Source organism: Centropristis striata, chromosome 18 (assembly GCF_030273125.1).
Source record: "Centropristis striata isolate RG_2023a ecotype Rhode Island chromosome 18, C.striata_1.0, whole genome shotgun sequence".
Taxonomy (NCBI): Eukaryota; Metazoa; Chordata; class Actinopteri; order Perciformes; family Serranidae; genus Centropristis; species Centropristis striata.
The window spans coordinates 9,542,394-9,566,711 of NC_081534.1; the positions used below are offsets into that span (position 1 = coordinate 9,542,394).

Here is a 24,318-nt window from a genome sequence, read left to right on the forward strand (position 1 = left end):
TTATAATAAAAAACAGTTGTGCAAAAAAGAAACTGCAACTATGATAACAAGCTTCAGGTCTGAGGTAGTGCAAGAAATAAATAAATACAATAAACAATAACAATTAGAACAATATTTTGAGGTTGTATGCTGTGCACATTAGGCAAGCTTGATAAGAAAATAACAATAACTTAACTTAAGTGTTCATTCCTTGGCTAGGTATCGATACTTTTGAAAATGAGCATCGTATCCAGATACAACGTTTTAGTATCGATACTTTTTTAAGTATCGATACTTTTGACAACCCTAGTGATGTCATATAAATAGCTTTTTGGGGGCGCTGTTTCTTAGTAAAGAGAACAGTAAGGAGACCCAGTTAAAATGTATCAATAAATGTATACATAAATAAATAATAAAAAAATCAATGATTTATGTATGATTAACTAAATGAAAGTTGATAGATATGATAAATATAATTATTGAATTAAATAAATTATAATTAAATAGGACATAAATGTATATCATGAATTCTTTTCTAAATGTTCCTTTCCTTTATTCTTCCTTATATCTATTTTCACTGTAAAATAGTCAACTTTTCATGTGATAAAAACAGAAACACCTTTTCAGCTTTGTGAGGGGCATTTTGTGGCGTCTTCTCTTCTTTTTTTTTTCCAACACAAACCACTGCACACACTAGCTGGAGCCAAAAGCTGCTTCTCCTCCATTTGTAAGTTTTTACTAAGAGCATGATGGGGGAAAAAAAATGCAATTGTAAGCAGATTTCCTCATGTGATGACCCACATCAGCTCACAACGGAACTCTAAATCATCTCCATTACATTACCTTATCAACTCGTATCAAATACTTCCCCACTGAGAGGAAACAGTCAATGTCTTGTTGTGCAGTCATCCTGGAGAAGCTCCATTCACCAGTGAACATGTCAACAAGCCTACACATGAACAAAGTCCACAGAAAGCAGAAAAAGGAAATACTGTAAATCTTTATTTTTATGCTGCAACATTTGTATAGATAAGCATTTTTCCCAGCCACTGTCACAGATGTGCTTCATCTTCACAGCTGGACCTGTTGTCACATGTCTACATCCAATGTATTGCTTTTAACTCAGACCGTCAAACCAAGAACACTGGTTCACCTTCATTATATTATATATCACCATAATAATGTGACTGGGGTCAGCTCGAGCATCAAACATGATTTTTCTCTGATCAGGTAAGGATCAGACCATTGGACTTTTGTTTTAAGACATTTTGAAGTATTGTCCATCTAGGTGTAAACATTACTACAGTGGTCAAAATTACAAAGTTAACTTAAAAAAAAAAAAATTAAACAAGTAAAAAGCAATATTAAATATCTAATAAGAAACATTACCATTATCACTACTTTAACCTCTTTTACTGTATATAACATGATTTCCAAAAACAAAAACAATATTTACATATTCAGTCAGCACAGCATAACAAATGCTACCTAGTCTAGTTAAAATATTGCTACGTATGTCATTGACAGCTGCAAAGGCATAAAAATACTTTTTGGGTTTGCAAATGCAGTTTGTAAATGCTAACACAGTCAATGCTCTGTTGTCACAGTATAAACTTCATTAAAATTGTCATATGACCTGCAAATTAAAGCTTAAATACGTTCAAATCAAATTCATGTGACAGTGGTGGAGAATAGAGAACGTGCTCCAGAGTCTGGCAGAACAAGATGGTTTCTTCAGCGCTGGAATAATGCAGGAAGTCGAAGCAGTTTGCAAGGGTTTGGGTTCAGGTTAGGCAGGACACGTGCCACTGGTTTATAACGGATACTAATACTATCATTGGAAGGAAAAACAAGTGAAACTAGGGCTGCACGATAAATCAAATTTTAATCGTGATCACGATTTTGGCCGCCACGATTACATTAACCTGATCGTCTGTGATATTTCCATTTTAAAATGCAGCTCTTCTGCATATCTAATCAAGCACTTTCTACACCAGTAGTCCACCAACCACCAGGGGGCGAACGCATAGTTAAGGTTTCATATAGCTGACAAAATAAATAACGAGCGAGTGCTAAGCAGGATGTGACGTAGTACTGGACATCACAACAATTGTAAAAGCTGGCGAAACAGTGTTGCCAACTTAGCAACTTTGTTGCTATATTTATCTGCTTTTTAGTCCCCCATAGCGACTTTCCCCCCCCCAAAAAAGCGACTGGCAACAAATCCAGCAACTTTTTCTGCTGTTATTGGAGACTTTTGGAGCCTCGTTCTTACTCTTCTTAACGAGCTGCAGGGGCCGGAGGCTTAGAGTAAGTAAGAGTAAGAAGGAGTCGAAGCAGCACAGTCCTACCGCAGCAGTCTCTCCCAGCTGCAGAGCCGGAGGGGATGTTAACCCCTTAGCGTCCAGTCTGCAAATTGCCAAAAGGCTAACAGTTAGCTCTGTAGCAGTACAGTGTGTATGTGCTGCTGCTGCAGGAGGTGTTCAAGCACCGGACACTCTGTGCACACACTAAAAACTGTTCCTATTGTTTGTTTAAAAGTAGTAAAATAAATACAGATGTTTTCCCTAACATGATGAATAATCGAGATTAATAATCATGATTAAAATATTGATCTAAATAATCGTGATTATCATTTTGGCCATAATCGTGCAGCCCTAAGTGAAACTGATTTTCCTGTTTTAAAGCAATGACATGACGCTCATAATTACACACACTGAAGAACTGCAGAGTGAGTGAACCTGAGGTAGCAAAGCCAAATCAAATACACTTTGGGATTGATCATGTAAGAAAAAAACATTCCTTAATTCAGTAGTGCATTTTTCTTGAACCCTCCAATATTATTTTACACTCAATTCAAAACTAGATAACTATATAAAAAAAGATAAACAACAAAACTTAAGACAAAACGTCTCTAATTCAACTTTGTGATAAAGTTCTGGATCCTGAGAGAGAACATGAGTCCTAGTTCCACTGTGCACGTTACTTCTTCACAATATACAAGCATAGCATTATAGTAGGAAGGCTGTTTACAAAATAATTCATTATAGCCAAGCTGATATTGTAGCATTTTGAATGTGGGATCAAAGAGTGAAACTTACCAAAATTATGCAAATGGTGAGATTTTGAGTATAAAAACAAATGTGTATATACAAAAATATACATCCTAACAACACATTCCTAGCAGAGGCGGTGTTTTTTCTCACAGATTTTGAAAACTTTGTAAGTCTAGATTTGAGTATTTTCTATTTAAAAAGGCAATTCTTTTAATAGTCCACAATACCAATGAGACCAATGTTCATAATATTCAAGTACTGTAGCTCCTTCAGTCCAGAATCAAATTTAAAAAACATAAAAAGATTATAAAAGTCAAATCAGTCAATCAATCCATTCATATGAAGTTTTTTTGGTGAGCCTTCACAGCCATAATATTGGGTTGAAAAAGACCTCAGCTCAGGAGTGTCCGGGTTCCTCAGTAGACGCGGGGAATGATGCGGTAGCGAACTGTTCGGCAGTACTCGTCCCACGCCGAGCCGTACTTCCTTCTGCACTCGCTCATGTCGCGGGAGTCTCTGTGCACCAGCAGGATGATGAAGTAGATCATGTAGTACCATGGCAGGATGTGGCTGAAGCCTGGAGGAGGACGAAAGGAAAGGAAATAGATTTTAATCTGTCTGAATACGTCATTGTACATTATACGTCTATCTAGAGCTGCAACAATTAATCGATTAATCGAAAAATGATCAATTATCAAATTAATCGTCAACTATTTTGATAGTCGAATATTGGTTTGAGCAGTTTTTTTTAAAGACAATAAGTCCAAATTCTTTGATTTCAGCTTCTTCAATGTGAATATTTCTGGTTTCTTTGTTCCTTTATGACAATAAACTGAATATCTCTTTGGTTTGTGGACAAAACAAGAGATTTGAGGACGTCATCTTGTGGTTTGGTCAATAAAATGTTGAAAAATATAAATCGGTGTTTCCCAAACAACAATCGATTATTCGTATCACACACACACACCTACACACACACCAGGCTGTTGCAAAAGACCCACATTAATTTTGGTGCACTCTTTTTTGTCAACTGATTGGCTACATATTGCATTGGAACACATTTCATGACATCGTAATGTGATGATGGATGTCAGGCTTCACCCCCTGCAGGTCAGTGCACTGCAAGGATATTTAACTTAGGGGTTTAAATTGCAAGTTTCATCAGGATACAATATTATCTCCATGCTTTGGACAACAATACAATATTTGCTGAGTCTGAGAATAACAAAGTCTGTCACAATATGATTTTGATTCAATTCAATTCAGGGGCTGTGATTGATATTTTACAATATCATATACACATTTGATACAATCCAGGGCTCCAGAGTAACAGTTATCAGTCAGAGTAACTAATAATGCTTTGCATTTACAGAAATAACAATATACTTAATTTATTTTCATTTATTTTTAAAATTATCATTTTAAAATAAAAAATAAAAAGCAGGTTTAAATATTATACAGTACCAGGTATGGTTTCCAGAGAAAACATGGATTAAATCCTCACACTTGCCTGTGACAGCATGCCTGGTCAGCTTTGTATTTACACTTTTAACAAGTCCTCAGTTTGGGGACAGTGTTGCTTTTACACTTGAGCTGAAGATTTTTTGACAGCCCCCTACACACCCACTCACAACATAAGATTTATCCAAAGTGCCAGTGCTCATTTTTCTGTAAACTTAATCCTACAACCTGATTGATTAAATTAGTGCTCGGTCACAGTATTACTGTATATCAGAGTATCTGTCTATTCAGAAACAACAAACAGGGACCCAGATGTCTTGAGAAGCTGCAGAAATATATTTTGCACAAACTGCAGCCTCCACACTGTACATTTACCCCGTTATCCTCACAGCTAAACTGAAAATATATATTCAGCTCCGCTGTAGCTCTCCCTCTCTCATTATTCCCATTATTTATCTGAAACTAAACAGTATAGTAATATAAACCTGTTTACGAATTAAAAAAAACACTATTAAAAGGTCTAAAACAATAAGTAACAATAACTTCCATTCCATGTCATGTCATACACCACAGCCCCCAGTCAGTAACCCACCTTTTGTAAGCAGATAAAAACAGAAGCTGGGGCTGCATTTGATCGACAGCTGAGTTTGAACTATAAGCACCTTTAGCACACAAAACCAAGGGTTTCCCCAAAGTAGTTGTACAAGAGTGGGGGGAAAAGTAAAAAAAAAAGATTTTTCACAATAAAAAAATAAAAAATAATGAACAGGTGTGATGCATCCGGCTCTAAATCGCTTTGCCTCTCCCTCCGCACATGCACACAAGTTCTGCAATTCTCCAAACGACAACATAAATCTGAAACACAGGGGGATCAATAAGAGAGGAAAAAAGCAAGACCTGTCCAATCAGCTAGGAATATGGAAATTGTTAGTTGGGGACAGTGAGACTGCTAGTATTATAGTGGGCTCAGTATATTGGTGATGGTGTGACTGTAGAGATGACCCATCCCTTTTTTTTCCAGGAGATACAGATTTCAGATCGTCAATTAACCTTATGAGCTGATGCTGATAATTTCTTTAGCTGTTTGTTATGGCAGCTGGTATAGCTGCTGTATTACAGTAGGTCAGTTTGACTGTTTTGAAGTGTGTTGGGTGGGATCTCCATACATATTAAACATTTTATATATTTATGGGGAGCTTCACCTGGTGGAAGCATAACCTGGAATTAGACAAAAAAAGTAAAATAACTCTATGGCTACAGAGAAAATGGGCAACACGTCATGGCAAATTGCAGTCTGGGAAGTGGTTGCTATGACTACATTTCTTTGTTTACATCTATTTATTCTCAACTATAGCACACAACAACAAAAACACAAATAAACACAGAGAAAAAATGTGCAGTAAAGCAGCTCTGTTGTAAATGTTAACAGTGCTCTGTTAGCACACTGACAGCCCAAGCAATCAGTGGTTAGCCACCATGCTAACAGCACTGATAACTAATGTTACGCCACATGTGTCCTCACCACTTTTTAACGGTTCATTAGCAGACTGTTTCTTGTAGACTGCTACATTAACAGTATTCTTAAGTAAATAACAAGCTCATTAATAATAACATCAGCCTTGTGGGTGGCCAGTTTGAACACAGGGAACACAGTACTGAGGTGGTTTTCTTGCCCGGATTGGCTCTTCACATCCTGGGGCTGAGTCTGGGAATAGAACCACTAGCTGCATGGATATATGAGCTAGATCTAGCATCTACTATAGCTATAGGTAAAGCAAAATCACCTGGTATTCCCTGTATTCAAACTGGCCTCATACGTCACTAGTGACTAGAAAGCATTAATACCAAAACACCTTATGTGACTGTAGGGCTTGGCGATATATCGATACATTTTTAAATGTGATATGGAGTTATTTATTTATATATATATATATATATATATATATATATCGATATAGTTAAAAAAATATATTTCTTTATATATAAATGCTGCCCTTACTAGGGTTTGTTATATTGGCCTATTTTATTTCATAGGCTACTAAATGTGCACTTTATGGACCTTTGATATCTCCTGTTATACAGTATTTATGTACTTAAATAAACAGTTTCAATAAAACTACTTGTGACATGTCATATTTGACTTTGACTGAACATTTGCTCTCACTTTAAAAATATCAGGATATATATCGTATATCGATATTCAGCCTAAATATATCATGATATGACTTTTGGTCCATATCGTCCAGCCCTATGTGACTGTATATAATTAAACACACGAGCCGAGACATAGATGTGAAGCCAACTCACCACAGGGTAGGGACCAGGCCAGAGCCATCAGAAGGTCTCCCAAGTAGTTGGGGTGACGGACCACTCCCCACCAGCCAGACACCAGAAGACTCTTTCCTGTAGCTGTGGGGATCGTCTTCAGATCTAAGAGAACAGAAACAGACAGACAGAGGTCATATTGTTACTGTGTTGTGGAGAGAACTAGAGAGTTCAAACATCAGAAACTCAAATGACTGCTCATTACACAACCATGATATAAGGAGTGTTAAGCCTGCAGGAGAACTTACGAGACAGGTTGGGGTCTGCTGGGTTTCTCCTGAAGGCGTTCTTCTCAGAGTTGGACTTTCTGAAGATGTAGAAGCCAACGACTGAAAGACAGAGACATCAACCTCACCATGAGAAACCACTGAAATGTTAACTTCATCCCTTTAGGACTACACAATGAGTCTTGTTATCAAATGCCTTTGACACTTCTCATTTTGTAGATGCAAGACCTCAATATAAAGTAAGAATAATTACAGACAAAGGCAGATATGTCATTGAACAATCCAAATCCCGAGCTGAGGTGGTCAGTGAGCCAGTCTGATGCTTCTCTCCTGCTTACGTTTGAGTGTGATGATGGCTGCGATGGCAGGGAGGCTCAGGGGGGTGGGCCGGGTGACCAGGTAGTAGGCCTGCAGGGTGTAGGTAAAGGGGACCCACACCAGATCACCAAAAGCCAACATGAAGCCAAACCCATCGTGCATCAAGTCCATGGTGGTCAGGATGGCTTCCTGAGGACACAGACAGACACACTAAGCTCACATGGTGTCTTTTTTAATGAAAATACAATGACTTTACAAGTTGTTTTGTCTGATCACACTGCAAAAAAAGGGGTGTCTAAAAACAAGATATAAACACTAAATCTGAGGGAAATTATCTTGCTGCATGGACAGATAATTTCACTTGACAAGATTTATTAAATTAAGATAGTTAAATCTAGAAATAAGCATGTTGAACGCTTAAAATAAGAAATTAACTCTTAAAACAAGATAAATTACCTTGCACTTCTAAATCTTAAGGTTTTTTTTTTATTGGTAAGAAACAAATAATTGTCAGTGCACTCTGCTCGGGCCAGTTCACCGCTGCTTGCAGCTTTAATTTCTCTTGTTTTAAGAGTTAATTTCTTATTTTAAGTGTTCAACATGCCTATTTGTAGATTTAATAATCTTAATTTAAGAAATCTTGTCAAGTGAAATTATTTGTCCATGCAGAAAGATAATTTCCCTCAGACGTAGTGTTTTTAATCTTGTTTTTAGACACACCTTTTATGTTTCATTTATGGGAATATTTTCATTAGTGGTGTTTTGTCAGATTCCTTTGAAGTGACATTTTTGAGAAAATGTTCATGTTTGCACTCTGCTGGGCGTACCTCATTCCAAAGGCCGTCCACCACATAGAGGAGCTGGAAGATGTTCACCAGGATCATGGAGGGAGAGGGAGCATCCAGACCCTGCACCTTCATCTCAGCCAGCGCCATCGCAAAGTTCACCAGACACTGGACAATGAGACACAATAATAATGTTGCTTCATTATCTACAATGCTTTACAGGACTTTATATTTGCAATTCAAACATTTGTTTCTTACATCTCAGGATTGAAGCCTAGCAAAAGATTTTACACTGTTGACGCAGACGACAGTAAAAAGCCTCCACTGTCCATAAGTCTGTATTAAGCTCATAGCCACAAGCAAACACGTGCAAGCCTTAATGTCTGAGGTCAAAAAGAAATTCCACATATGTCCACCAGAGGGTGCAACATGTGTAGAAAATATCAGGTGGAACTTTGCTGAGGTATACAGGCACATTGTTAAAATAAGGACACTGCAAGTCATTATATGAGATCATGTATGGGCCTGTCACAATAATTACAATATTGACTTCTTCTATCTATCTTAGGTTATGGCCCATAGTCTTTACCAAGGTTATAATAGTTTTGGATTTTTCATTAGTTTTAATTTTGTCGAGATTTTTTGTTTTCAAATTCAGTTAGTCTTATTGAGTTTTTAGAGTGTGTTCGCTAGTTTTAATTTGTTTTTATTTATCGGAAAATACTTAGTTGTTAGTGTTAGTTTTTTTGTAATGGGGTATTTGTTGGGTCCCAGATTTTAAAAATTCACAATAAATGTTACCTTTATTTCCTTTGTCTGATCCATCTAAGCCCAAATAAATTTAATAAGTCATAAAACCAGATAGATGAAGTAGATTTCATATCAACCAAAAAGGTTTACATATGAAAGAAGTTGACAAAGACATTTTCACAATAATTTTTGTTAGTTTTGTAACCACAAAATACAGTTTCAGTAAGTTATTTTTTTTTTTTAAACTCTCGTTTTTATTTCAGTTAACGTAAATGTTTTTTAAATTCTAATTTTCATTATTTCGTTAACTATAATAACCTTGGTCTTTACACAAGAATGTGACCAACATTTTAGCCAACACGATGTCAGAAAAAACTGCGAGGTTATCCTGGCCATTATGAGCCCAAGATGAATTAAAAGAAAAAACTCTGCTGAGAGGTTATTCTGCTGTCACTTATGATTCCTGTTCTCTCCTTTGCAGTGTGTGTTGGAGTTTCACAATGAGTGGAGCTCAGGCAGCTCCTCCACTTACAATTATTTTTGGGGCAGCATTTCATCCAACATACTGTAATTATTATGACAGGCCTAGTAATCTATCTAGTTATGGTTATGAAAATACATAATTTTGCTTGTAATAACAAGAACAACAGACAGACTTTTATTTTGAGTGCTCACAAAATGTATTTTTGATACAAATCTTTTGCTTTGGTGTCCCATGCCTACTCACCCAGCCAATCAGACCAGGGCGCATCTCGCAGAAGAATTTCAGATCAAAGTCTTTGATGCGGGGGTTGAGCTCATGTCCTTTGAAGAAGTCATAAACCATATTGCCTGGTGAGAACGAGGGAAAAGAAGAAAGAAGGATAAATCAGACAAGTGTGCAGAATGAATGAATAAATAAATAAAAGTGTATGCGATGAGTGAGTAGGTAACTCTGGATCTTTCTCCTTACCTGAGCTTCCCCCCAGTGCCAGCTGCTCCGGGGCAGCATAGTGAGAGCGCACATACAGGTAGATGCTGAGCAGGATGGAGATGAGGAAGGAGGCCACGGCCAGCTGCAGAAAGTTGCTGTAGATGTAGGTGAGATCAACACCCAGATGCACCGCTGCTGCCACCACGACACAACTCACCACGATGGCAAAGAAACCTGCAGACACAGACGGATTTGTATAAAAATGAACATAAGGAGGACAGAATGTGGAAGCCAAATTCCATTCACTTCCCTTTGTATGAGAGTAAAGTGGCAAAGAAAATATTTGCTTCTGGTGGCAAATAGGGCTGGGTGATATGGCCCTAGAGTATTTTTGTGATAACGATATTCTTGACAATATCAAAACATACTGAAAAATATATAGAAAATGAATTTATAGTCTGTGTAAATAAATAAAAATCATTCAACAAAATAAAAATTAATTATAAATCTAAATATAGTGTAAATTGCAAATCTCAACAGCTGCCAAATACAAAAAATGTACTCTCGACTCTTAGCAAATAATAAAAAATAACCATCTAGGGGGTCTGGGGGGAGAACATTTTGTACATTTTATAGTACAATGTGATCTTGTCCACTTTGAGAGCTAAATGTGAGCAAAAACCTTACATAACCTCACATTGTTTTTCATAAAAGCCCAAATTTGGTGCCTCTCACACATTCTTACACCACTATTCCATCATATACACTGATGTTATCAATGCATATTTTAATGAATTTTAGTCAAGGAGAATAAGGGTTCTTGTAGGGGTGTCCCTGTCCACTGCCCTCACAATTCGATTCGATTACGATTCACCAGGTAACGATTCGATTAGATTCAATTCGATTCTACGATGCATTGCGATGCATCACAATTATACTGCACACAACATGAGGCAATACAAGCAGTCAGATAGGCCTAATAACAATAGATTTTATTGGCTATATTTTGAAAAGATGGCAAAATGAATCTCCTGCCTGAGTTCATCTAAAAGTAAGGAAAGAGAAATGCCTCCTCCTGCCATAAAAAAGGAACCTGCTGAGGTGAAATTTACATCAGCTAAATGTCGAGCCCTTGTCCCTGAGGTAGGTTCTCTATCCCACCTAGCTAGCAATCGCTAGTTTTCATGACGCAAAAAAGTAACGTTAATGAGTCGACTTTAAATAGGCAAATACAATGGTAATTACCTATCAATAGTACTTTCTATAAAAACGTAAATGTTAAGTTCTGTCAAATACTACCACATACTTCAGTCACAACATATCAAAACAGCTTGTCCCGCTAGCTTACCTGTGCTGCGCATCAACACATGGCTCATTTGAATATTCAAATGAAAAAAATGTCAAATGTGTTGATGTGCACACCTCTCGAAGGACTGGGAGTGGGTCGGTTAGCGTTGTGTTTACTGGAACTTTGACAGGGGCGCAAAGGCCACCTTGGCCGTAAATTGAAAATTTTTTCACAGGGCATCAAGGTTAGAGTGTGAAATTCCCACCCTGGCCCCCACAACTTTCCACTGGAGGACAGGAAATAAACATAATCGATTATGGCACTTTGCCGCATCGATGCTGAATCGTGCATGCCCCGCATTGCGATGCATCGCCGAATCGATTATTGTTGACACCACTAGGTTCTTGTATGTTTTCTTTAAGGCAACTTATTTTGCCAGTCTTCTTAGAAATTCTGTGGTGGATTCTGTTCTCTTATTTTGAAAACTGCATTTGTTTAGCGTAAGAAAGTAATAGTAGCTTTTTGTGATTAAAACAACTTTAATTGCTAGCTAATGTTAACTCGCGGCTAACGAATGGCATAATGCAGCAGTGTGTTTGGACCTCTGAGGCCCGGACAGGTTGATAGGAGACGCACAGACAGCAAGGTTCTTGTTTTGAAGCGCAGTGGGAGGGCAGCTCGGTATATTCAGTGTGTGTGTGTGTGAATGCGGCATATGTCTCCGAGGACGACAGAGAGGTGGGTCGGGGTTTGACTGACTGACGGGTGACAGACACTCTGCTGAGCAGAGACACAACGCAAAATAACTTGATATTATGAATAGTGTAAATATACTTTCAGTAGCTTGAAATGTGACGTTAGCGCAGCACATGAGACTCTGGCGGGCCGCCACAGTCTAGGTCATTAATGGGAACTCTTACGCCGCTATGTCAAGAAGAAGGAATGTTGCCAATATCATAAGCATTTTTTTTTACCCATAAAAAAAATATACCGGTATAATCGTGAACAATACGATATGGCACAACAAACAACAAAAAATCAAGAAAGGGAAGACAGTGATTGTATGGGTTGAGTCAGGTGGGCTCATGCTAGGTTGGAATGAGGAGCTGCAGCCACACCGGCCCTTTCATGGATCAGGTTGACACCCCTGCCTTAATTAACCACAATGAATGCTCTAAATGCAGGAGATGGTCAGGTATATTAACAGATGAGTTGTCAGAATGGGTAAATGATAGGGAATACATAAATTAACTCATTCAACTGATGCTTGAGTGTAATTACAGACACAATTGGCTTGCAGTGGTAGTTGGAGACAGCCTTACCATTGGTTCTGTACTTGAGCCTCTTCCCAGACCGCAGAGGCATGCCCTCGCTCAGCTGTAGACAGAAACACATTAACATTTTAGTAACTGTGATGGCTGGAATGAGGGTCACACTGCAAAAAAGGTGTGTCTAAAAACAAGATAAAAACACTAAATCTGAGGGAAATGATCTTGCTGCATGGACAGATAATTTCCCTTGACAAGATTTCTTAAATTAAGATTGTTAGATCTAGAAATAAGCATGTTGAACACTTAAAATAAAAAATAACTCTTAAAACAAGAAAAATTATCAAACACTTCTAAATCTAACAGGTTTTTTTAATCAAAAATAAACAAATAATTTGCAGTGCACTCATTCCAAGTGAACAGCCAAAACCTAACTACTCAATGAATAATGGCTTTTTAGCTCGCTAGGAGTAAAACAAGTTTCTATTCACTTTTATTGCACAAATAATCACTTTTGAAGGGGTTTCATTCATCTCAGTGATCAATCTACATTATCAGACAGTGCTATTTAGCTGAAATACCAACACAAATAAAATGTATATGCTTATGAGGTTTATCATTTATATGAGCAGAGAGTAATCTCAGTCAGTGCAGAAATAAGAGGGCTTTCTTCTTCCTGTGGAGCATCTCATCAAGTGTTACTCCTGACCATTAATCCAATTTCTGCCCCCTGGTAGTGCTAACTAAAACAATCATGTGTCTTTCCAGCTGACACCTAACCTAGACTTGCTGTACTAAGGATGACTGACTTCAGTCCTCTCCATTCACTGTATGTACAATTCTCACCTTTCCAACAGGCAGAATGTAGAGCAGGACCTGGAAAAGGATCCAGAGGAGGACAAAGCCAAGAGCCTGGGCATCCAAGAAGGCTTCAAGGGGGGGCAGAGGGGGAGGGACATTGGTCAGGCTGGGGTCTTCCTGGTTGACTTGAAGTACTATGAAGAGAACCCAGGCTGGCAGGAAGAGCAGCCAGAAGTATGCTCCTGCAGGAGAGAAGTCATGTGGATCAGGTTCAGTTTACATTTCTGTGTGTCTCGATATGCCCCACACACACACACACACACAACTCTCGGAGAGAAAAACTGACTCTAGAGCCGCACCAACTCTTTGCTGGTCTTGAACCATAAACTGCTTACATCAGGGGCTGGGGGCGGGATTATCGTGACCAACAAGACTATCTAAAAATGTGTATCATTCACTTTATTTTATTTGATAACTGCAATGTGATTGATACGAGCTAGAGTTGACATCTCACGTTCAGTGGTAATAACTTAATCTCTGTCCATAGCGTTTAAGAAGAGCAGAACAAATGTGTTGTACATGTTGTGTTTTGATGCCAATGTAGGCTCTCAAGCCTGTGGAAAAGCAAACAGGTTCTGAAAAGGCAAAAGAAACTAGGTTTGTGTCGGTTGAAAAGGGTTATGTGGTATACTCTTCTTTAAAGATTGTTCCCAGGATAGTTGCTGCCTGTTGACACAAATCAACATTTCCTATCCATGCAGTACCTACCCATCTTCCCTCCAAAGTCCAGTGGGGTGGAGAGGATGGCAGCGGGAGGTGCAGCCAGCTTGGCATCCTTCTTCTCCAGCGGCTCTAGTTTGGTTTCCACTGGTTTGGACTCACCGTCGTCCTTCCTGCGGCGCAGATTGTAACGGCCTTGGTTCTTCTCAGCCTCTGCCTCTACCATGGCTGCAGACTTCTGAAGACACATTTAGGATTATTAAAACATATAAATAGAATTCAAAAGATGCACAAGATGAAGGTTCTTGCACAGCATAAAGTCTTACATGTTACAGCTGTGGAGTATCTAAAGGGAGACAAAGAATCCTGCAAACTGTCGACTTCAACCTTACTCTTACAGTTTGGAAATTGGAACTTAAACATGTATTGAAAAATGTCATAATCAATTGAATGTGGGCGATAAAGGAGTTGCAAATCATTGCATTTTCTTTTCATGAATATTTTTCACAGCTAGGGATGGGAACCTTTCACATTTGAACCGATACGGTACCGATACCTGGTACCTGGGAGTCGTATCGGTACTCAACGGTACCAATTTTCGGTACTTTTGCATTTGTTTATGTGGTAATAAATGTTAATTTGTTTAATAATAAAATCTCAATTTTTCAATTCAACATATTTATTTCTCAAAATATAAACTTTAAAAAATATATCAAAACAATATAAGATCCAGGATGAGCAGTGCTTTCTTGTTGAGTGAACGTGCATTTTGTAACATGAAGGTTGCAGTGTTATCAAAGGATGCCGGAACAGAGGTTGGAGGTGTCAACACAGGGGAGCACTCTCAGGTTGCAAGTGTACAAAAAAAAAAAAAGGTTGCAAGTGCACGTGTGATTTGTTGTGATGACGTCGTAGCTGTGCGGCGGAGCACTGGTCAGACAGTATTGTGGGCATGGCATGGTTGGAATAAACAAAGTTGAGTCGGACTGCTCTGTGCACATATCGAGGATGACGCAGGAGTCCGAGGGATTTAATTTCAGCGAGGCAGTTTGGAGTAAAGTGGCAGGTAATATTCCTGAGTTGAAGAGCGGAGTATTAGCGGGGGACCAGAGATGCAGCAGCTAGCTGCTAGCTGTGAATGACTGGTCTACAGAAGAATGGAGAGAGCAAACGGAGTAAGGAAGGTCCAATCTCGAGGCAGACAAAAGCCAAGCCCGGGTAGAGACATTGGAGAGATAGCAGCTGGTGGCTAGCTGGCCTAGAGCCGGCTGTTCGTCTCTGCTGGGTGGAAGAGGGCAACAGTTAGTGGCCGCGGTAAGCAGACAGGACCAGACGAGGAGGTACATACATTTTTTTTAAATAGTGCGATCGTCAGCACACTTGTAAATCAAAGACGTCAAATGAAAACAGGTTGAAATCAATGATCAGTTTAAAGTTAACGCCGTTTAGGTACCAAAACATGGTACCGTTTGATTTTACATGAATCGGTACCTGGTAGTACCCATCCCTATTCACAGCATACCAACACTTTTGAAAACTGAGGTTGTACTTTGTTTATTTACTAAAAAGTAATTTGACTATTACTGGCAAAGCTTCTTTTAGGAGGAAACAATCTCAGATAAAAGATAAGCTCACAGGTCCATATAAACGAACAAGCTTTTTCCTGTCTCAGTGTTGAAATCCTACTCTGGGATGATTTAGACTAAAACAAGAGAACAAGTAAAATGGGACAGAACTGGATTGAAATAACATTGTATTGATGTCAGATTTTGATCTTAACAGATGCCTACCATTCTACACTTTGTCTCTACATGTTAAAGTAAAGAAGTGGCACATGTTGCTATGCCATGTGACCAGCTAAATGAAGGGGAGCCTCTCTCAGCTGGAAAACACAGACACACACACACGGCCCCCTAACGTGCATGATCATGACATTCCTTTAGCTCTAACTTACCTCAAAGCCTATTCACTATGAGACAACAAGCAGTGCCTGGAACATTACTTTTTTTCTAACAGTATCTACCTGGCAAAACTCATTTCAAATCCAGAGAGACGCAACAGCACTAAAGAATTGAGAATAAAACATTTTTAAAAGTCCAAAAACAGTCCAAAGGCATGGTGTGTTTTACATACACTTTCCCATAGGTTTGAAATTGTAAGACTTTGGTCTGTGTAGTCTGTGTTGATGTTCATGTGTGTACAGAGTAGCTGAACACTGGTTTCTGAACCCTTCATTTGAATAAATATGAACCTTTTCCCACACAGTCTTTACTTACAAAACTCACCTCATTTACTTTGTTAGCAGTGTTATTCTCCTCTGTCTTTTCATGCTTATTGTTGCTATTGTTCTCAGGTGCCTTTGTCTCTTGCTGCCCATCAAACAATGGAGGGAGATTGATGGAGATGAAGAGAGACAAAAAGGGCAAAAACAGCAATGTGAGGAACAGGCAGAGGGAACGTGACGGGTTAATGACAAACTGACAAACATCCCCACAATCACAAGGTACGGATGATTTAGGACATTTTACCAGAAACCTAATCTTCCTTTTTAAAATCAATTAATGGCACAACTTCTATTCAAGTCAAGTCAGTTTTATTTATACAGTATAGCCCAATATCACAAATTACATTTTTTGTGATTATTAAATAGGGAAAGCCCTAAAACCACATAACGGAGTGTTAGCCTGATGGTGCTGAAATCATCAGACATACACTGTGTGGTGAGTAGAAATTACACAAGTTAATAGAAAACACAGCCACGATCAAATTAGTATTTATCAGCCAGAAAGGCATTTATTGGGCAGAAACCCATACAGTATTCTGTATGACTAGGTTGGTTTCAAACATGTATCTACTTCTCCTGAGTCCAAGGCACTGTGTGGAAATGAAATGCCTTTAATCTAGTAACATTAACATCTGAATGTAGCTCCAGAAAGTAAAGTCAGAATCACTGCAGGCTGTGTGTGACCACATCATTAATAACTTTGCTGTCACTTAGCATCTGCTGTATATTGTTCATTATGAATTTGGTGTATATTTGGCACCACAACAGGGCAGTCCACCAGGACATGTTATGAGACAGCCATTCAAAAACAGATAACCCTATGAGAGGTGAACAGTTCCACTCTATATGGTACAGTATGTCCATTTATGTATTCACTGTACGGATCTTTCTGGCCTGTCTGTACACACCTTTTCAGATTATTTCATTTGATCTCTCTCTTCCTGTATATTACCTGGGCTATGATGAAATAATGACAAGGCAGCTGTGGCACTTACCAGGGAACTGAGTCTGTCTTCATCCTTCTTTGTATCCTTCCTCTCGGTTATAGCTACAGTAGCGACAGCTGCCGATGTGCGAGAGGATGTGCGGCGTGTGGTCCTTGCTGGGGAGCGTGACCGGCTGCGACGAGGACGACCTGGTGATCTGGAGCGAGAGCGAGAGCGGGAGCGAGACCGGACCTGGAAACCCAAAATGCTCTGAGGGAAAACAGCAAGTGAGCAAAAAGAAAAGAGAATACGCATCATTATAAATTGTTTTTATTGGCGAAAAGGAAAGATTTAATTTTAGAAATAATTATAATAAGTGTTCTTACACATGGGCTATATTCCTGTGATACGGCCTTGACAATTACATTATTTTAAGATGAAATAAGGTCTAAAAAGAGAACTACATTTATGTAGAGTTTAAGAGCGACATTTATCATGAAGGCCAGTAATATCAGTAGTACATTTTTGCTTATTATATTAAGCCATAGAGCTAGCCAACAATGTTTTGGTTTTATCTTCTCCAACAAATGTTAACTCATTAATATCCCTGACTCCCTTTAGTTTGAGCCTGTACTACACATAACCAAGAAATTTAACCTAACCACTGAAACAAAAGGCGATTCCACCAAGATACTACACAAAAGAATGTGACATGAAAGTGTGAAAAGACAGAGACGTTCAGTTTGTAAGTCTCTGAGGTTACCTTAATGTCTTGCTCCCTGAGCTCCAGCTCGGTGCCATCCTTGTAGATGACGGTGTAAAGCTGCTCGTTGGCATCAAAGCCCAGCACCTTGACCTCATAATACAGGTTACTTCCAGGCCAGCGGCCCATTACCATGTCCCCTTTCTGATACTTCACAGTAGGCATCCTCACTGACCTGAGAATAAGTGAAAGACAAGAGACAGAGGAGAGTAGAAAAAGAGGGAAGAAAGAGACAGAAAGTGAAAGAGGATGGACAGGAAAGACACGAGAGTAGACAGACAGGAGATGTGAGAGAAAGGACAGGTAGGAAGGGAAACACAAGGAGGTAAAACATATTACATCTTCCAACTGAACAGTGTAGGCCAGTTTTAGATTGTTTTAGTAGTAAAAAAAAATATATAGAGAAGCAAATGCACATCATTATACAGAATTATTTACAATTTCCTTTTTTTTTTTTTTAGCAAACTGTGAATGCAGTTCATACCTAATTTGCCGTTAGTAAGTACAGTGAAGAATAATTTGATACAATGACATGCATTGTCATTGCACCCTGCCCTTTCTGTTTCCACATAGTCCACTGAAGCACAGCATGGGCTCAAACTTCAACAATGACAACTATAGTGGCATCTTAAAATCTCAATGGCTTCAATGTCACTCACACCACTTTGGCAGTTACATATTTAACATACAACTTTCTGTCCATCTACTGCAGTTACATACAGTGTGAGATTGGCCGGACAATAACTAGACATTATGATTTATAAATTATATAATATGAAATACTGACAGTCAGAGTAAACTGTGCTGTTGTAGTATTAAAATTAATAACAAACTATAATAATCATTCATACAACAGATATAGCATGCAAATTAATGCACTGAACTGCAACTATAAAATGTGTTCAATGATCGTTCTGAGCAGATGTTGATTAAAAAAGGCACACAGCCAAGGGTGAGAAAAAGCAAGGGAGACCTGTGCTTTGAGCTGCAAGACGCTCTTTAGGTCAAACAGGAAGTGAAACAGGTGACTAAATGGAATCTGTGTTTCTGATTTTACTCTGTTTGCCAACATGTGAAGCTACGTGATGCAGTTCTTCCACTGAAAAAACACAGCATGAACAGTTTTTAATCAACTAACTGCCCCACTAGGTGTCTGTGGTTCTTTAGTTGTTCCTGCTTATGTATTGTCCAGAGATTGCAATATAATCATATGGAGGAGTAAAGTGACAATTTACCACTAAACTAAATATCATCAAATGTTCTGATAAATTGATGTGAATTCATTGAGAGCCTTAAACCATTTAAAGTATCAAGCACCACATTTGTCTGTTCTCCTTATCTTTGCGTTTAAATACTGTCTGTCTTATACAGCTGATCAAATTGTACAAATTCTTGGTTTGCACTTTTCAAACCATCCAAATATATAGAGAGGCTGGCCAGCCTACATTAGCTAACACTTTAGAAAGACAAAATCCAACCCCAGTGTGCAACACTGGACACAATGAGGTAGGCCAGGCAAGGTCAGCATTATGAACATTAGTGACCAGGGAAAACCACCACACTACTGCAGAACTGCTGACAAGTCTGTCCCTGATAGGTTTACCCAAAGCTGTCTGTCTGAAAGAGTTGTGCTATTCAAGTGACACCAGACAAGGACTTTTAGACCAGGCACTATAGAGATGACAGGAAACTAAACTGTGGTTGTAGCGGTTCAGTTTACAGCATCTAGCAGCCAGTTTTAGGACAATCATAAAATCTAAATGGTGCTATCAGCTGATCGGTTTCACTACTGGACACTCATTGAGTTCTATGGAGAACTATAATTTTCTTCCATGCTCTAGAAACCAACATCTGAATAATTGCCAACAGTTAAATGTAAAAGCAAACCATGGACAGATCAACATAGCGTGTGTGTGTGTGTGTGTGTGTGTATGTATGCATTACATACAACACAACAAAATAGCTCTATATTAACTGACATTAATATAAGCATTTGCAAGTTTATCCCACTCTTAATCACTTTTGCACATCACTGCCAGCATAAAAATACAGTGCAAGCATTGCAATATTTAATGTTTGATTAGTAGCACCTTAACAAGAACAGCATGCAAGTTTGAGACTGACTTCAACACATCCAGGACAACAGGCAGTATTCAGAGAAGGTCCTTGGGTCTTTACTTCCAGCTCTTTGCTGGTGACTATTTTAGCCACATACCCTAATGACAGCGTCCTGTCAGCAGTCTTACTAATTAAAATTCCAGTGGTTAACACAGCTCCATGCTTCAGTAAATGGCAGGTATCACATAGAAACTGCTTTGAGGTTATGATTAATTGTTCAGGTCCATCTAAAGAGAAAATTAAGCAGCATGCACATATCAAAGAAACCCTCTTCATGCTGATTGATGTTGATTATCAAATTGATAAAAGCTTAATGACTATTAAGCCATTCTTCTATAAAATGCTGTACCTTGAAACACAAAGTAACTCAACAGTCCTTTGAGAAGTTGGTTGGTCATGAGGATTAGTAAAAGGAGAGTTAAATACATGCAGTCAACCTCTAATCCACTCGTAACTGATCTAATCAAGTAAAAAAAACACAGACACAAAATCCACAACATCTGAGTGAAAACCATTTCCATGTGACACACCCAAAGTAAATCCCCGCGCTGCTCTCCTGGCGTGCCTGCCTACTTCCATATGGGATGTGAAAGAATCGTGACTGATGAGAGTTTCCCAACAAATCTCAGACTGGGCTGATGAAAGGATACGGGCTCAAACGTAGGTGGAGTTTTAACTCGAAGTCACACATCCCCCCTTTGTGCGGAAAACTGCTGTCAGGCTCAACTGGTATGCATGCAGCCCCTTTGAAATGTAACATGTGAAGTGGAGACACCCACCAAACAGGCGTTGTTACCTGTTGAGTAAACACTGCAGTCCCACTTTTCATAATGGTGGGATATATCTGAGTGGTTTCCTTTAGCGCGAAAAATAATTAACGCAGAAAATCTCGGTGACACACACTAAACCCCATATTTTAACCAGCCGTCAAATGTCACGTTAATGCACCGTGGAGTCGCATGGCCTATAAATTCCACTATTCTGTATAATAAGCTTTTAATATCTTTATCTGCGCAAGTAATATATACTAACGGTAAATAAAACGAACTAAGAGTAGAAGGCTTGCTGTATGGTATTTACTACTAACACGCTGGTTCATTATTTCTTACCGCCTGTTTTTACCCGGCGGTCCTATTCTTCAGCGGTAGTAAATACTATTCTTTATGCCTCAGCTACAATGTAGCGGAGAGCGGCTGTTTCTTTAACCCTCTGAAGTCTCCAAAAGCGCCAGAGCATGACTTCTTCATCACATCCAGACCAGAAAACAAAGCAGCGTGGAGCCCTACTGTAAATTTACCTCTAAAGTTCTGGCTGCAAACTCCATGAGGCCAGGTTCAGTTTGATGATGATATACCAAGTAAAACTGGAGACAAGGTCAAATATATTTAGTATAAAATGATAGAACTGAATGTAACCCTCTTATATGTTATATCTGCAACCTCTGTTCACATTTCCAACATATAAAATTCTTTGAGCATGATAGTGTTTTGAAAGTTAAAAAAAAGACAAAAAAATAAAAGACACAAAATGACTAAAAAATGACAAACAAAAAAACACGACATGACCAAAAAGACACAAAATGACTTACAAAGAAACGAAAAGGATTCAAACATGGACAAAATAGCCCAATAAGACTCTATAGAGTTAAAGTAGCTCTGTAGCTTCAGACAGAGCTGATGCCGCTGCAGCAACACAGAGGAAGGAGGGAAAACGTCATGTATTCAAATGTTGTTGGCGAACAAAACAAACGCAGCCGTCAGAAAGGATAAAGCACATGTGAATGAGTTTGGTGATACCGAGTTAAAGTACGGTGTCCAAGCTAAATATTCCAAAACATTCAAGTTAACACGCAGGCAATAAAAAGCAGTTTATTCTAATGTTCATAAACGGCGTAAGGTTGTCTTTGAATTGACAGGCACAATCTAATTCCTGATCACTTTACGGTTGCGTGTCGCTAATCTTGAAACGTTAGTGTTCATAACGGTAACAATATATTTCACGTCACAGGTCAAAACAAACATTTCTAATAAAAGTGTGAGCTACTGGGGGGACGCTTGCCAGCGTATATATAACCAAACCGTTCCTCCAGTAGTTTTACTTTGGCCCGCAGAAACAAGTTAAGACTCCAGGAATTAGTCGGAGCCTGGTCTCGGAGCGCCCAGTTTGAGTGAACGTTAGCTTCGGCTAAGAGACAGTTTCCCAACAAAGACAAGCGTAAAGCAATCTGTTATTTAGCACCACACGCATATACGTTGGACTTCTGCACTTACCTTGTTATTACGTGAGTACTTCCAGTGAATAAAACTGATAATATTTTCCTTAAGAAGACGAAAAACTAATAAATGAAGCTTTATATTTTAAAAACGGACCGTGCTAACGTTTGACGTAGCACTGGATCTCCCTCCCTCTCTGGGCAAAACCCACCAGTGACTGGCAAGGCGCGAGGGCTGCTGATTGGCTCGTTCTGCGTTCAATTCAAACAGCTCTGTAATCTGATTGGTTGTCGCCGGATTTTAACTGTTTTGGGATTGGCTCTGTCACGACTACTTTGTTTACTGGTGTCAATTTACTGTCGGATGAAATGTAATAGTAGCAAAAAATAATACACACTCTGTCTACTCTGCCCTTTAAAAGTCTGACTGCAGTAACCACATTTATGGTCGAAATTGACTTATAACTAAAAATGAACTCCTTGATATCTGTTTTATCATGTGACAAAAGTTTAAGATATCAATTTTGCTTTATTTCAGAGAAATAATGATACAAAAATTGCAGTAACTCTAAAATCCAACTCAAAACCAAAGCTAAATTTTGACTGTGATACAGTGCAGCCTTGTATTTCTTCATTGTGTAGAATAGTGAAGACAAGAATAATAGAAATTCTAAGTTCATTTGAAAGAGAAATTATGATCTAGATAGTGATGAAGTAAAAAAAAAAAGTGAGATAAAATTATATTAAGACTAAAATATAACACTACTTCATAAACTTAACTCAGATGCCCTACAAAGCCTAACTGCGGTAACTACATTTTTGGTCGAAATTGAGTTATAACTAAAAAATAAACTCCGTGATGTCTGTTTTATCTTGTAACAAAGTTTTAGAATAACATAAAAAAAAAAAACACAAAATCCAACTTAAAACCAAGCAGTAATTACACTTACCATGATCTGCTTTGGATATATATACTAATTTAAACATAAAAATAATAGAAATTATAAGTTTATTTGAAAGGGAAATTATTATGTAGATAGTGATGAAGTAAAAAAAGTGAGATAAAATGATATTTAGACTAAAATATAAAATTTCTGTATAATATTCAGTATAAAATCTGCAAATATTTGAATAGAGTTGTTGAACACTTTTAAATACAGTTAAAGACAATCAATTTAAAAATGTTTATTCACTGAAAACAAAATATAAAAGCTGAAAGAAGACAACAACATTATAGTTACTGCACTCTGTTTTTGCATTACTATTAGAACCTTTTACAGCAAAACCAGAGTGCAGTAACTACATTTTTGGGGTCAAAGGTCAAATAAATCATTCTGATTTTTTTGAAAAAGAATACTTCATCAATACATGTAGAAATAAGTGTCGTATCACTTATCTACCTATAATCCATTTTGCTGGTCAGTTAAAACACGTTAAAAAACTTAAAAGCAGTTTTTCTCAGTTTCACCCTTTACGTAGTTACTGCAGTTACACTTTGTAGGGCAGAATATATAGACATACATTTTGCTTCATAACTTCATAAACATAACATAAAATGAACGTGATAAAATATAAGAAAGTACTCTTATATAAATCCACTTTTGTATAATTAAAATACTACATTATAATTTCAATATTAGACATTGTGTTCCTGTATCACAATTCTCACTATATTTCATAGTCTGCTATAACATTGGTGAGAACAAGAATTACATTAACTGAATTTGACTGGTTTAGTCTGTTTACTTCCATTCTGGGTTTTTTTTGTAAGGCAAAAATGTTCCTTTTCAGAGGGTAATGAAAATGGATACAGAGAGGATGGAAATGTATGTAGTCTATGTTTCTGTGGGGGGAGCTGTCATCATAGTGATACTGTGCTAATGCTGGAACACTAGGGACAGATGCTTTAAATCACTAGGGAGGGTCAGTATTGGCAGACTGCACGTGTGTTGGACTGTAGGGCTGCAACTAATGATTATTTTCATTATCGATTAATCTGTCGATTATTTAAACGATTAATCGATTAGTTGTTTGGTCAATGAAATATCAATCAGTGTTTCCAAAACCACAAGATGACGTCCTCAAATCTAACCCTAACCCTTGTTTTGTCCACAAACCAAAGAG

General features: G+C 38.2%; 1 protein-coding gene across 2 annotated transcripts; it reads right to left on the reverse strand.

The window, feature by feature from the left end:
• Window positions 1–961: 961 nt before the first annotated feature.
• lbr (lamin B receptor) lies at window positions 962–22,400 on the reverse strand. 2 transcript variants are annotated; one of them, XM_059356769.1, is made up of 14 exons: window positions 22,253–22,400; window positions 17,865–18,039; window positions 17,171–17,371; window positions 16,177–16,260; window positions 13,940–14,126; window positions 13,217–13,413; window positions 12,425–12,479; window positions 9,854–10,048; window positions 9,629–9,732; window positions 8,194–8,319; window positions 7,387–7,555; window positions 7,070–7,150; window positions 6,804–6,926; window positions 962–3,612 (listed from the first exon to the last, which is right to left on the reverse strand). In XM_059356769.1, the coding sequence occupies exons 2-14, from the start codon at window positions 18,027–18,029 to the stop codon at window positions 3,452–3,454; spliced, it is 1,848 nt and encodes a 615-aa protein (XP_059212752.1). In that variant the 5' UTR covers window positions 18,030–18,039; window positions 22,253–22,400; the 3' UTR covers window positions 962–3,451. The 2 variants fall into 2 exon arrangements, with proteins under 2 accessions (XP_059212752.1, XP_059212751.1); XM_059356768.1 differs by having other exon boundaries at window positions 13,940–14,129.
• Window positions 22,401–24,318: the final 1,918 nt, after the last annotated feature.

Bases quoted from the DNA above. Each gene is read 5' to 3' on its own strand.
- lbr (XM_059356768.1), bottom strand. From the start codon at position 18,029: ATGCCTACTGTGAAGTATCAGAAAGGGGACATGGTAATGGGCCGCTGG. The intron at 16,261-17,170 runs GTAAGTGCCACA...TTTGATGGGCAG, and splicing joins AAGACAGACTCAGTTCCCTG to CAAGAGACAAAGGCACCTGA. The intron at 7,556-8,193 runs GTACGCCCAGCA...CTGTGTCCTCAG, and splicing joins TGGACGGCCTTTGGAATGAG to GAAGCCATCCTGACCACCAT.